The sequence below is a fragment of the Onychomys torridus genome, chromosome 6 (assembly GCF_903995425.1).
Source record: "Onychomys torridus chromosome 6, mOncTor1.1, whole genome shotgun sequence".
Classification (NCBI taxonomy): Eukaryota; Metazoa; Chordata; class Mammalia; order Rodentia; family Cricetidae; genus Onychomys; species Onychomys torridus.
In genome coordinates, this window is record NC_050448.1 from 46,861,333 (window position 1) to 46,876,617 (window position 15,285).

Here is a 15,285-nt window from a genome sequence, read left to right on the forward strand (position 1 = left end):
AAATGTATTTGTACTTACTATAGCTTAACAAAGGTTTTATAAACTACTGAAAAATAAAAATGGTGTGAACTGATGCTCAAATTCTATAAAGACATTAGCTTTTTATTTTAAAGATTGTTGTTGTGTGAGTGTGAGGGTGCCAGAAAAGGATTGGAACCCCTAGAGTGGGTTAACATGCAGTCGTGAGCGCCTGAGTGAGGCGACTAGACTGGGATCTAGGAAAGCAGCAAGTGCTCTTAACGGCCAACCAGCTTTGCAGTCCCTGAGGCCTTAGTTTTTAAGAATAAAGTGTTGACATATGATTGCTACCAGAAGATACTTTGGATAAAATATTAACTCTACATAGCACCTCTGAAAGGTTAAAGTTCTTAAGGTTCTTATGATTGGGTTGAGGGAGCAAACAAAGATAATTTGGTGTGTGCTGTCTCCAGATAACTATAAATAGAGATCCTAAGAATTAGTTGGTGGTTTAAGTAAATATTAATAGTATTGGGTGCCCTCAGGAATCTATTTCCACAGCTGTAATTTATTTTGTAATCCCAGGTCGAAGAGCTGAAAAGTGTACCTGCCAAGAGTAAGAGTATCATAAGTGAGACAACGGCCAAAAGCAGTTCGCTTGAGAAAGAACAAGAGAAAGAAGAAAAAAAGCTAAAAGAAGTTATGGATAGCCTTAAACAAGAAACACAAGGGCTTCAGAAAGAAAAGGAGGTAAAAAGTCTTTGTCAGGGATGGTTTTGGTGCCTTTTTCCTAACTTGACTATTTTTGCAATAACGTTCAAAGGTGAGCTTCTAAAAATAAATTTAGGCCTAGGGCAGACCATGCCTATATTGTAATGTCAGCTACCTGGGCAGGGAGGAGTGAAGTTACATAGCAAGATTGTATCTCCAACTGTTGAACCTTTTAGTTTAACATACCTAAAACTTCAGTCTACGCTATTTTCCCTTTTCTGTTTTCTCATTTTGGAAGAAACTTGTTAAATGAAGAATTTGTAATAATAACAAATATGAGGTCAATACTTTGACATATAGCCATTCTGTGCAATCATTTTTTCTTATTTAATTTTACATTGAGGTGGTTTTTTTTTTTCCCTATGTATCTTTTACCCTTGTTAATGAGGCTATGAATGGAATTGGATTGAAGTCTTCCCATAATGCAAAGATTTTTTTAACATAAATACATTGAGGAAACTTTCTGAGTAATTCTTACACTCAGTAATATAGGAACCATATGGAATCTAGCCCAAGGTTTATTTAAATTATTACCTTTTTATTTTAATTTCTGAAATGAGCATGCTAATATCCATTTCACTAAGCTCATATGATTCAATTAGGAAAGACCATTGACTAGTGTATGATGACAGTTGGGCATGGACTATTTTAATCTATTTCACTTATAAGAATTTTTTTTTTTTTTTTTGAGCTGAGGATCGAACCCAGGGCCTTGCGCTTGCTAAGCAAGCGCTCTACCAACTGAGCTAAATCCCCAACCTAAGAATTATTTCTTAATACCTACTGTATTTATATACTTTCCTTTAAGGTGACCTCAAGATGTATAATTTTCATTTTTGTCTAAGCTTGAAAATAACTATATTTCATATTTATTGAACTCAATAGAGTCAAGAAAAGGAACTTATGGGTTTTAACAAATCGGTAAATGAAGCACGTTCAAAGATGGAAGTCGCTCAGTCAGAACTTGATATCTATCTCAGTCGACATAATACAGCAGTGTCTCAGCTAAGTAAGGCAAAGGAAGCTTTAATTACAGCTTCTGAGACTCTCAAAGAAAGGAAAGCTGCAATTGGAGATATGAACACAAAGCTCCCTCAGACTCAACGAGAATTAAAGGAGGTAAATTTTTGCTTCTGTATTTCATCTAAACATTGTCAATCTCAGTGTTATATGTGGGTTTTTGTTGTTGTTTGTTTTGTTTTTCAGAGCTGAGGACTGAACCCAGGGCCTTGCACTTGCTAGGCAAGCGCTCTCCCACTGAGCTACATCCCCAACCCCGTGTTTGTTTTTAATGTCAGGCTTTAAAGTGATTGACATAGAAATTTTTCTCAACATAATCTTGCATGAGAAAGTATTTCAGTGTTTGAATGGATGGATAATTAACTAGGGTTAGAGGTGTAGGTCACTGGTAGAGAGCTTCTGTAGCGTGTATATGGCTCTGGGTTCCATCCCCAATACATCCCAAAAAAAGAATGCAAGGAGACTAACTGTACTGTCTTTAGAAACAGACAGTTACCACTGCCACAATCCCATGGGAAAAATTGGAACAGATTTCTCAGGCTGCATATGCAGCTTAGTTGGTAGAGTACTTGCCTAAGGAGCATGAAACCCTGGTTATGATCCTCCAACACCACATCAAACCAGGAATGTTAGTATACCTGTAACCTTAGCATTTGAGAGGTAAAGACAGAAGGGCCAGTTCAAGGCCAGTGTTGCCTTCATACTGCATTCCAAGCTAGCCTGTTTGGGGGAAAAAAAAAATGTTTGCACATACAGGTAACTTACATGAAGATAAATGAAAATGAGTATAAAGACTTTTTTAAGTTTCTTAAAAAGTTTAACCTAAGAATGCCAAGGTGGTTGTTTGAGGAACTGGAGTGATGGCTTAACAGATACAGATCTTGGCTACTCTTATAAGAGACTAGTTCCCATCACCAACATTGGGTGGTTCATAACCGACTCTGGGTTCAGGGGTTCCAATACTTTTCTGGACTCCAGGAACATGCACACACAGGTATACATTTTGGTTTTTTATAATTTAATTATTTTATGTATGTGGGTATTTTATCTGCGTATACATCTGCACACCAGAAGAGGGCATCTGATCCTATGAGACTACAGTTATAGATGGTTATGAACTGTAGGTGCTGGGCATTGAATGGAGGACCTCTAGAAGAACAGCCAGTGATATTAACCACTGAGCCATCTCTCCAGCCTCCAAAATAAGTATCTTTAAATTTTAGTAAATTTATACTGCTTGATCATCAGTTTCCTAATGTGTAAATTTTAAATGTAATTTAAATTATGTCTAGTGACTATTTCTTTGTACTGATTTGTTTCATTTTTGGATTGTTTCATCTATAATTTGAGCTTTTGCTTTATGTCTGGGTAATAGGAAAATAGCAGATCAGATGGTTGTTTCTTTGTTTGTTTAATGTGCATTAATGTTTTGCCATGGGAAGTTTCAGGTCCCCTGAAACTCGAGTTACAGACAGTTGTTAGCTGCCATATGGGTGCTGGGAGTTGAACCCGGGTCTTCTGGAAGACTAATCAGTGCTAGTGCTCTTAACCGCTGAGCAATGTCTCCAACCCCCAAGATGGTTGTTTTTAAGTTGGAAATGGAGAGACTAAATTTGGTTGAGGGGCCTCTCTGGTTGGTAGCTGTCCCAGTCATCTTTTCCCCTCTATTTAGGAACTCTGCCTTTTTGTTTTGTTGTTTACTTAGCCAAAAAGTCATAACATAATTATAGTACTGCCTGGCTGTCCTGCCTGGAATCTGGTTCCTAGATTTGGTTTTGTTTAAGGCACAACTTGAGAACTGGTACATATCTCACATGTGTGGTGCCAGACTGGGATTTTTATACCTGTAGCTGTTTTAAGAACCAGATTCTCTCTTGTTGGCCCAAATAATTTACTTTTAAAATAGGAAAGACTCCTTTATATATTCAAAGCCAGGCCAAAATAGCAATATAGAAGCTGATGTTAGGTCATATGCTAATTTGGGGCCTCTTAATATTATTGAAGCATTACAAATAATTTTCTGCTATTATTGGGTGTATTTAAAATCATATGCTGATAGGTTTCATTTTCTTCTCTTTTAGAAAGAAAAAGAACTTCAGAAACTAACACAAGAAGAAATAAACTTGAAAAGTTTGGTTCATGATCTTTTCCAAAAAGTTGAAGAAGCAAAGAGTTCCTTAGCAACAAATCGAAGTAGAGGGAAAGTACTTGATGCAATAATTCAAGAAAAAAAATCTGGCAGGATCCCAGGAATATATGGAAGATTGGTAAAGTAGATTACATTTTACTCAGAAAAGACACTGTAAATTATATTCTTAACTTAAGTATATATTGTTACTGTGCCTAAATAACACTCATTTTTATTTAAGGAAGACATAACTGCACAGAAAAATACTATGCTCTTTATGGTGGCGTATTGATGTCGTTTGGGGCTGCTTATATTTATTTTATACATTACTGTCCTGTCCAAAACTAACCTAAGAAAAAAATTTCTTTTTTCTAAAGATTTATTTATTTATTATGTATACAGCATGTTTGACTGTAGGCCAGAAGAGGGTGCCAGATCTCATTACAGATGGTTGTGAGCCACCACATGAGTGCTGGGAATTGAACTCAGGACCTCTAGAAGAGTAGCCAGTGTTCTTAAGCTCTGAGCCATCTCTCCAGCCCCATAAGAAAATTTTTGAGTCAGGATTTCATATAGCTCAGATTGGCTTTAAACTAACTCTGTAGCTAAGATTGACGTTGAGCTTCTGATCCTCTTACCTCTGCCTCCCAAGTGCTAGACATTTGACACCACACAAGAAAACTTTTTTCCAAAAAGTAATAATTTAGAAGTTGGGTGTGGTGGTGCGTGTTTTAATCTCAGCACTAGGAAGACAGAGGCAGTCAGATCTCTTGAGTTCAAGATCAGCCTGGTCTACATATTGAGTTCTAGGCTGGCCAGAGTTACATAGTGAGACCATATCATAAAAACAAAAGCAATTTTAGGATACGAGGCAATACTTGTGAGATTAGTGGTCCCATTAGTCACCAGGGTTGGTTTGGCTGATCTTGCTTGTGCCTGTTGTATATTTCTCCTTTAGCATTCCAAGTGTGTCCTTCCTGAAGCTGGACAACACGATCAAATTGGATGACCCATCCAATTAGAAGAGGCCTGGGTTTTTTGGTTGAGAGTGTACAGTAGTTGCTAGAACCTCTAGACAAAAATAAAGATTTAATATAGTCTAGGTTTTATAACATACTTAACACTTTGCTTATGGTGAACTAGCTAATTTAGAACTCAGGTAGTTCCAGTTGTGGGGACCATTACCTTTCTGAGCCTTAACAGGAAAAAGCAATATATGATTTGAAAGAATGTAAGTATCTCAATTCTGTCATCTCTTGCCCTTGCAACCATAACTGAGACTACTTAAAGTTCTAGAGCCCAAAGATCCAGTTAATGGGTTGCTAAAGGGAACAGAATGATCTGGAAGGACAATAGAATTTAACCAGTATGGTTGCTTCTATATCTGACATTAGGTGGCTTCTACCTTATTTTCTTAAAGATAAACAAATTTGATAAATTTGCTGTGAAGAACTAAAGTCAGTCAGTGAAAGCTGCTAGATAGATAAGTGATAAATTGATTCATAGCTACTTATTTAATTCTAGATAGCTTTCAGTATGAAAGTTAAAAGGTTTGTTTTGCTTATATGCTCTCTTAGGTCTCATCTACATTGTATGCTTTCATGGAATAAAACAATTCTTACATCCTGTTCCCATTAACAATTCACAGCACATAACCATAAACACTAAAGGGTAGATTAGAAATTACAGGGCTTGGGATATAGCTCAGAATTGGTCCTCCTGTAGAAAGGGAAAGATATAGTTGAGGTGAGAAAGAAACATTGTAGTCCCCTTTCATACCTCCTTAAACCAAAAATAGTTGGTGGCACACTCCTTTAGTCCTAGCAGTCAGAGGCAGCCTATAAGTTCCAGGACAGCCTGGTCTACATACAGAGCAAGTTCTAGGACAGCCTGGTCTATCCACAGAGAAACTTGTCTTGAAAAAAACAAAAAAGAGAATAGTTTAAGAATAACATTCGGGTTGGGGATTTAGTTCGGTGGTAGAGCACTTGCCTAGCAAGCGCAAGGCCCTGGGTTTGATCCTCAGCTCAAAAAAAAAAAAAAAGAATAACATTCAAGTGTTTGGGGACTTAGTTCAATGGTACAAGGTTCTGTGTTTAATCTTCAGCTATAGAAACCAAAAAAGAAGGAAAAAAAAAAAAAAGAATGTTCAAAATCTGAATAGTACTGAAATGATCTATATGTTTTTATCTATTTCTTTATTTCTAAATTAACTTTCTGTTCCTTTCCATTATTAGGGAGACTTGGGAGCTATTGATGAAAAATATGACATTGCTATTTCATCCTGTTGCCATGCATTAGACTACATTGTTGTTGATTCTATTGATACAGCCCAAGAATGTGTAAACTTCCTTAAAAGACATAATATTGGTGTCGCAACTTTTATAGGCTTGGATAAGGTAAGTATTCATAATAAGCTTCCTATAATTTAACTTTGAGATGCCATATATTTTTCCTTTAGAATTTTATATTTTTCTTCACCATTCATTTACTTCCTGATAAGTTTTGAAAATTATTTTAGATTTTTGTGTGTACACAATTTTGGAGGTTAAAAATAAATTTTGTAATGCCTCCACTAAAGAAATGCCAGTGTTAGTGTGATGTGCATTGGATGTATGGCTGTTAGTATGTTTCTTGAGGAGTGTGGGGAGTTTGAGACAGGGTTCCTCTGCATAGCCCTGGCTGTCCTGTAACTTGCTCCATAGATCAGGCTAGCCTACTCACAGACATCAGCCACCATCGTTTACTTTTAGTATGTTTCTAATTTCCATCAGTAACCACTGTTTTCTTAATAGAACCTCTATTGAGATACATCATTCTATTTTAAAGTATAGAATTAAGTTATTTTCACTATATCCACAACTTGCTGATCTATGGCTGTTAATCTAATTCTAGACAATTTTCATTGCTCCATAGGCATTAACAATAATCACTCTACACATTTCCCCACCCTCAGTAAAACCATTGATTTGCTTTTGTTTCTGTGGATGTATTCTGGGCATTCATTGAATGGAATCATAATATGAGGCCTTTTACACATAGTGCATTTACATAGTTTTTCAGGCTCATTTGTTTTGTAGCATGTGCCTGTGCGTCTTTTTTGGTCCATTCTCTTGCTTGTTGATACTTTTTTGGCTACCTCAACAATAATGCTGTGGTGAAGATTCATGAACAAGATTTTGGGTGAATGTGGGATGGGATATCTAAGGATGGGGTTGATTACTGAGTCTGGTATATTTTTTAATTTAAACCTACCATTTGGTGGGTTGTATTTTCACTTTCTTGATTGTGTACTTTGTAGCACAAATGACAGTTAACAGTATTTTTCTTTAGCTTCTTGGGTACAGGTGTGTATGTGTAGACAAGATCTTGCTATGTATCCCTGAGTAACCTGAAACTTGGTATCTAGACCTCCTCTCGGCCTTCCAAGTGATAGTAGAGCTATGAGTGCTTGATGTTTCTGAGAGTTGTAGATTTTAGCTCTTAAATGTAGATGTCTAATGCATTTTGATATTTTAACTTAGTGGTGAGCTTTTGTTATCAAGTTGCTCATTGCTACTTGGGAATTTTATATAGAACCATGATAAGTAAGATTTTATTTAGTATTATAACACCTACAAAACAAGGTTGTTTACTACATACACAATTTTTTAACTTTTAGATGGCAGTATGGGCCAAAAAAATGACCAAAATTCAAACTCCTGAGAATACTCCTCGGTTATTTGATTTAGTTAAAGTAAACAACGTGGAAATTCGCCAAGCTTTTTACTTTGCTTTACGAGATACCTTAGTGGCTGACAACTTGGATCAAGCTACAAGAGTAGCCTATCAAAAAGACAGACGCTGGAGAGTGGTGACTCTGCAGGGCCAGATCATAGAGCAGTCGGGTAAGTGGGCTTCCCACCCACGCATCTGTCCTTTCTCTTAGTCTGGAAAGACACTGAAAACTGACTGCTCCATGTTCCCCAGGTACAATGACTGGCGGTGGAAGCAAAGTAATGAGAGGAAGAATGGGTTCGTCAGTTATCGTGGAAATCTCTGAAGAAGAGGTTAGCAGAATGTAAAATTGTGGTCACTTTATTTTTAGCTTAGTACAAAATTGAGCTATTGTAAACTGTACCACACCCAGTTTCTGGTTTTCCGAGACAGTTCCCTGTATAGCTTTGAAATCTGTAGACCAGGCTGGCCTTGAACTCACAGAGGTCTGCCTGGCTCTGCCTCCCGAGTGCTGGGATTAAAGGCGTGCGCCACCACTGCCCGGCTCGTACCCAGTTTTGAGTTAACAGATGTTTCTATTATATAAACAAATGTTAGCTATTGTCCTTTCTGGAGTGCAAAACACATTAATTAAAAAGTATATACTTGGGTGGGTGTCACAGTAGTAGAGCATTGGCCTAGCATGCCCAAGGCCCTAGGTTTGATCCTTAGCATCCCATTAGAAATAAATAAGTGCATATGTCTTTTTTAGATAGCATCATACAGATTTTTCATAATTTAGTCAATTACTTAATATCATTTTTCACAGAATTACTTTTTTTTTTTAAGCTTTGGGGACTGAGGGATATAGATTAGTGATAAGGTAATTGCCTAGCTTTTGGGAGGTATGAACTCAGCCACCAAAATGTGTTCTTAGCCTGGATTTCTTTTTCAAAAATGTGCATTAATTTCTCCCCTCTAATTTGAGATTGTTCATATCCTTCCACTCAAATGTTTGAATGTTATGTTTTCATTAAAATAATCAGTGACTGTGTCTTAAGCTTTAGTATTGGGGATTTGGGTTGTTTGGTTACATGCCTTCCTCTGTTAGGCCAGGCTGGCCTCAAGTTCATAATCTTCATCTCAACCTTCTGAGTAGCTGGGAATCTACATGTGCACCACTATCTGGCGTTGATTCTAGTCTTTTTTTGTTTATATGTTTGAGTGTTAACATCTGTGCACCATGTTCATACCTGCTGTTCCAGGAGGCCACAGAGGGTATTGGGTCCTCTAGAACTGGAGTTACAGGAGTGTGAGCCACTGTAGTGACTGGGAATCAAACTCTAGCCCACAGGAAGTGCTCTGAGCTGCTGTGCCGCCTTTCCAGCCCTGGTTGTTTTCATTTTATACTGCTAACTTTGAACTGACTCTTGCAGGGCAGGCAAGAAGGTTGGGTGGGTAAAAGCCCCTTCTACAAAGCCTAACTACATGAGTTCAATCCCTAGAAGAACCAGATCCCACGGGTTGACTTCTGTCATTTGATATGCATGCCAGTCCATACATGTGCCTATGTGTATACCACAATATTAAATGTATAATGTAAGAAATTTAGGTGAGGGGAATGAATGACCCTTGGAGAAAATTTCTTGTTTTTTTTTTTTTTTTTTAAGGTGAATAAGATGGAATCTCAGTTGGAAAGACATTCTAAGCAAGCAATGCAAATCCAAGAACAGAAGGTGCAACATGAAGAAGCAGTCATGAAGTTAAGGTACAGTGAACGAGAAATGAGGAATACACTAGAAAAGTTCACTGCAAGCCTCCAGGTACAGTGTTTGTTAGTGTTTGATGTTAGCTGTGACTTAGAATTCAGTTCAACAGAGACTAGGAAGACGCATTTGGAGTTTGGTTCCAGTTTTGAAATATAAAGGATAACTATTTTCCACTCTAGAAATATGACTATCCTTAGCAACTACATAACCAATTATAGCATCACTCCTTGAAAAAAGGACACACCAGTTGTTTCGGGTTTTATCAAGATATGGTCTCATGATATAGTCCTGCCTGCCTTTGCTGACCACGTGCTAGCATTGAAGGCATGCGCCCTTATGTCCAGCAGTTAATTGTTTCTATTGTAAAGCAGCATTCAGTAAATACCTAAATTATAACCTTCAATGACAATGCCCAAGCTTCGGCTTTTGTAATTTAGTTGCATGCAATGTATTTATATGTATCTTTTTTTTTTTAATGAGACTTTTTTATTTTTAATTTTTATGTACATTGGTGTTTTGCTTATGGAACTGGAATTGGAGTCACAGACAGCTGTGAGCTGCCATGTGGGTGCTGGGACTTGATTTGTCTGCCATATTTCATGGTTTCCCTTTTCTCTCTTTTGTTTGAGGGGTGTTCAAGATGGTTTCTGTGTGTAGCCCTGGCTGTCCTGAGAACTAGCTCTATAGACCAGGCAGGCCTTAAACTCATAGAGATCTGCCTCCCAGGTGCTAGGATTAATAGTTGTGTCTTTACACACATCTGATTATTTCCTTAAGGTGAGTTCCTGAAATTATAGTTAGTTGTGTTTCATTGTTTTAAAGCACTTCTTGCCTTATAGCAAATTGTCTATTCTAACTCATTATCTTTGTAATGAATTTGCACACATTTTGTTTACTGATCATTTTTATTTTTATATTGGTGATGTTTTCTATCGTTTTCCTGTTAGTCTTTTCAATGTCCTTTGAAAAATTCAGTGTTCAAAGAAATCTTTACTCTTAATAAGTTAAAATATTGACCATATTAATGCTAAATTATTTTTATAGGGTCTATCAGAGCAAGAAGAGTATTTGACTGTACAAATTAAAGAACTGGAAACTAATGTGCTTACTACAGCCCCTGATAAAAAGAAACAGAAATTGCTAGAAGAAAATGTCAGTGCTTTCAAAAAAGGTATGTTTAAAGATTTTTGGTTTTTCAAGACAGGATTTCTCTGTGTGTAGATTTTGGATCCTGTGCTGGAACTCACTTTGTAGACCAGGCTGGCCTCGAACTCAGAGATTCAAAAATAAATTTTTTTATCAAAAACTTTTAAAATTTGCTGTACTCAAGCAATTTATAGAATAACAAATTATAGTTAAGTCACTTACAAGCCATTATACTGATTTACTTTAGCTTTTGGTATTTAATTCATATAAACCTAGTCACTCACATGACATATGGTGATAGGGGATAAGGTAACATACTCCAATTCCAGAGCCCATATCCTTAATTTTATGTGCAATGTTTTTCAAGATAGTTACAATTAGAAAAACAGATTGTGGGCTAAAGAGGTGGGTCAGTGATTCGAGCACTGGTTGCTCTTGCACAGGACCTGAGTTCGATTCTATTAACTCTAGTTTCACAGGATCAGTGTCCTCTTCTGGCTTCTGAAGGCACTAGGCATACACAGTACATTTATGTACATGTAGACAACAGACCCATACACAAAATTTAAAAGAAAAATACATTTAGAAATCTGAGAATTTGAAGAAAGTAAATTACTCAAAGAAGTGCACACAGCAAGTAAACACTAAACCTCCTTACTTGAAGACTTAGCTAAAAATGCTTTCTTCAGCGTTCTTATAACACGTCTGCCAGAATAGAAGCTTTAAGAAAGGAAAGCTGTGGATATAGTTGGCTTTGTAGTCCCCTGTAGTTGTGTAGTTGTGCTTGAAGTCCCTTTACCATGTGTTTCGGTATATTGTTTCTCTGTTGACTGCAAGGGTGTGCCATACGCCTTCTAGCCTCACAGGATCTTAGCTGTTAAGCCAGAATATGTAATTGGTTCGTCATTCTAGCCTTACTAGGCATCCCTGTCACTATCATGGTTCATGAGCCAAGGAAGACAAATACTGTGCACCCCAAAAACCTGAGGAGAGCTCAATTCAGCTACAGTGGTACACATCTGGAGCTGTAGAGCTTGAGGCATAGAATTTGCTTGAGCTCAGGAATTCGGACAGAGAAGACATAAAGGAGGAAAGGGCAGGACTATAGTTTGGCAAAGTCTTTCAAGACAAGGAAGAAATGCATCTTTTGCTGGGTCTCTGGCCAGAAAGCAAGATCGGCTGATTGCTTCTCAGCTTCTTTGATCTAGCAGACTTCCCAGTCTTTGTTGGTAAATAGAATGATAGAGACTTAGATTAAACTACAGATCACAGGCTGCACCCTAAGTGGCCAGCAGGCACTGACTAGGGGGTCCATGGGACCACAAACGATAATTCAAATATCAGTAAATTCATTTGCAGCTGCTAAACTGAGAGAAAAACTACATTTGGTGGGGTGCCAACTGTAGTCTGACTTTCCTTTGGGCCACCATCTCACAAATAACAACAGACTTACTATAAAAGCTTGGCTTAGCTTAGGCTTTTTCCCAAGTAGCTTTTATAACTTGAATTAATGTGTTTTTAGTAATCTATGTTCTGTCAAGTGATTCATTTACCACTTCTTGGTACTATATGTCCAGCTTCTTTGGTGTCTCACTGGCCTCTCCTCTCTTCTTCCCAGAGTAGTCCTCCCCCCTGATTCTCAACTGCCTAGCTGTTGACCATTCAGCACTTTATTAAACTAGTCCGAAGGCGCCTTAGGCAGAGACGCATCTTTACAGTATACAAAAAGATTGTCCCACAACATATTACAGAGAATGTGTGGTAGGTACATGAAAACAAAGAAAAGGATAAAAACCTTCCTAGGAAGAGATTCAGCGGCATACCTAACTTATTCACCAGTTGCTATGATGGTGGGGCAGATACATCAGAGCTCTTGAGCATTCAGGCAACCTAATGGAAATTTAACCACAGTGATCATAGAAGATCAAGCAATGTAATTCCATCAACAAATTTGTAACTTACCCTTGAAAAAGGCAGTTGCTAATGTTTAACTGTACGTGCACATGGTCATAATGGATGAGGTATGTAACAGGGTAGTGGGTTGTTTCTATAAGTTCCTAGATTCAGCACTAAAGAATAGTTTCCATAGCTACCATCAGAGGAACTACTGCCCTTTCTACATTTAAAGTTCTGTCTTTCAAATTGAGGAAGTTATCACTGTCAACAAGCATGTACTCTACCTAATGCAATCCACATCATCAAAATTAGTCACTGCTTATACCAAGGAACTGACTTACCGGCAAAAGCCGATCAGTTCACAATTCATGCCTTCATTGCACAGTTAACTTGAGTTGATTTGACCTAAGAAAACCTGGAATGTGCTTTTAAAACAGGGAAGACCCACCAGTTCATCTTGTGTCCTTCACTTGGTAATAATGTGGAGGACTATTTAGTTTTAAACAAAAGAAAACACCCAGTTTCTCAGACCTGACAAAAGCTAGTCTTAGGGCAAAAGTCATGTATCAGATATTCAGTGAAGTGCTTTAAGAAAGGGTGAGAAAGTAAAACCACTAAGAAATAAATGGGTTCAACAACTTAACCAGAGTTTAACTTCATATGTTAAAATACCACTTTTTTAAAAGATGTTCTAGGTCTTTCCCTGAATGTCTCAGATTTGATACCATGTATCAGATTAATTGAAGAAATATACATCCACCAAATGGTAGGTACTAACAGAAAAATAAGTTCAGCTGTGTCATTTTTTTTTTTTAATTTCAGAATATGATGCTGTGGCTGAGAAAGCTGGTAAAGTAGAAGCTGAGGTTAAGCGGTTACACGACACCATCATAGAAATCAACAACCGAAAACTCAAGGCCCAGCAAACCAAACTTGATATGATAAATAAGCAGCTGGATGAATGTGCTTCTGCTATTACTAAAGCCCAGGTAGCAATCAAGACTGCTGACAGGTAGAGTACCTCCCCAGCCCATCCTCACCTCTGCCTGGACAGTGGAAAGAGTACTTAATGTTGCATTGGATGGTTGTTATTAAACTTAACTGCCATTATCCAGCAATACTTTGAGAAGGAAAAAGTTATAATGAAGATGTATCATTTGTCTAATTTAAAAGGAAACACAAACTGGTAAACATGTACGCCCTACAAAAAGTTGGAGTTGTACATCATAACCTAGTTGTTCAAGGCGTAGACATTAGTCTCGTTTCTCTGGCATAGAGAGAAGTAGATGTAACAGGAGCCAGGTCTTAATAGAAACAGGAAGTGGCAAGAAAAGGCTCTAGAGGTTGGGGATTTAGCTCAGTGGTAGAGCACTTAGGCAAGCGCAAGGCCCTGGGTTCGATCCTCAGCTCCAAAAAAGAAAAGAAAAGGCTCTAAATCAAATCTTTAAAGATCATTTTTTTACTTGTATATTGATGATCTTTTGATCCATTTGGCTAAAAGTAAGAAGCTAGAAAAACATTTGTTAGGAGCAGAAAATAGGCTTAAGCAAGTTTTGGGGGGTTTTGGTTAGGTGGTTTGGTTTTTGTTGTTGTTGTTGTTTTTTGTTTTTTTTTTTTCCCCCTGGAACTCACTTTGGAGACCAGGCTGGCCTCGAACTCACAGAGATCCTCCTGGCTCTGCCTCCTGAGTGCTGGGATTAAAGGTGTGCGCCACCACCACCCTTGTTTTGTTTTTTTTTTTGGTTTTTCAAGACAGGGTTTCTCTGTGTAGCCCTGGCTGTCCTGGATCTTGCTCTGTAAACCAGGCTGGCCTCAAACTCACAGAGATCTCCCTGCCTCTGCCTCCCAAGTACTGAGATTAAAGGTGTGTGCCACCACTGCCTGGCTTGTTTTTGTTTTTATTATTAGACCAACCCACTGGGCTGGGTGGGTATGGTGGCATACTCCTGTAATCCAGAGACCCCAGAACTCAGAAGGCAGAGTCCGGCAGATTTCTGAGTTCAAAGAGAGACCATGTCTCAAAAAAGAAAAAAAACTTGTAGGATGTTTAAAAAGTTTTGTAATCTAATAGATAACTGCAACAAAGTCTACTAGAAGCTTATGTGAAGAGGCTTTATGGAAATTTTTAATAAAACATACACCTTGGGCTTTAAGTATTTATATAAAAATAAAAACCAAAATGGTTGGTTCAGTAATTCACAAATTTTAAAGTTACATTAAATATCATAAATTATGTTGTTTGCTTCTTAGAAATCTTAAAAAGGCACAAGATTCTGTCTTCCGCACAGAGAAAGAGATAAAAGACACCGAGAAAGAAACAAATGATTTAAAAGCAGAATTAAAAAATATTGAAGACAAAGCAGAAGAAGTCATCAAAAGTACAAATGCCGCAGAGGTAAAGTTTGTTTCTGCTGTTCAGGATAAATGGCATCTGAAGCAAGTAAAGTGTTAGTGTACGTTCAGATTTTCATGACTATGAACTTAAAGTTTATAACAAGATATGAGTATTTTCTGCAAATCAAAATTTTTATTCAAGTGAGACGTAGAGAAATTGCTATGTCTGTGTAATGTAAAGTACCTATTTCACTTGTAGAAATGGTATTTGTCACAGTTCTTCTTGGTTTTTAGGAGTCGTTACCAGAAATCCAGAAAGAACATCGTAATCTACTCCAGGAATTAAAAGTCATTCAAGAAAATGAACATGCTCTTCAGAAAGATGCACTTAGTGTTAAGTTGAAACTTGAGCAGATAGATGGTCACATTGCTGAGCATAATTCAAAAATAAAATACTGGCAAAAAGAGGTGAGATCACTCCTTCCTTCCTTCCTTCCATCTATTTATCTATCTATCTATTTATCTATCTACCTACTTATTATGTATATACTGTTCTGTCAGCATGTA

The 15,285-nt window shown here is 37.5% G+C and overlaps 1 protein-coding gene across 2 annotated transcripts in view; it reads left to right on the forward strand.

Moving 5' to 3' along the window:
* Smc4 (structural maintenance of chromosomes 4) overlaps positions 1 to 15,285 on the forward strand; it is a 33,462-nt gene that overhangs the window by 15,531 nt on the left and 2,646 nt on the right. For both annotated transcript variants that reach the window (XM_036190852.1, XM_036190851.1), the window contains 11 exons: positions 544 to 708; positions 1,615 to 1,848; positions 3,831 to 4,016; positions 6,115 to 6,276; positions 7,539 to 7,764; positions 7,847 to 7,926; positions 9,244 to 9,396; positions 10,387 to 10,513; positions 13,207 to 13,396; positions 14,635 to 14,779; positions 15,013 to 15,186. In XM_036190852.1, the coding sequence (XP_036046745.1) occupies positions 544 to 708; positions 1,615 to 1,848; positions 3,831 to 4,016; positions 6,115 to 6,276; positions 7,539 to 7,764; positions 7,847 to 7,926; positions 9,244 to 9,396; positions 10,387 to 10,513; positions 13,207 to 13,396; positions 14,635 to 14,779; positions 15,013 to 15,186 (1,842 nt within the window). The remainder of the gene's footprint in view (positions 1 to 543; positions 709 to 1,614; positions 1,849 to 3,830; positions 4,017 to 6,114; positions 6,277 to 7,538; positions 7,765 to 7,846; positions 7,927 to 9,243; positions 9,397 to 10,386; positions 10,514 to 13,206; positions 13,397 to 14,634; positions 14,780 to 15,012; positions 15,187 to 15,285) is intronic.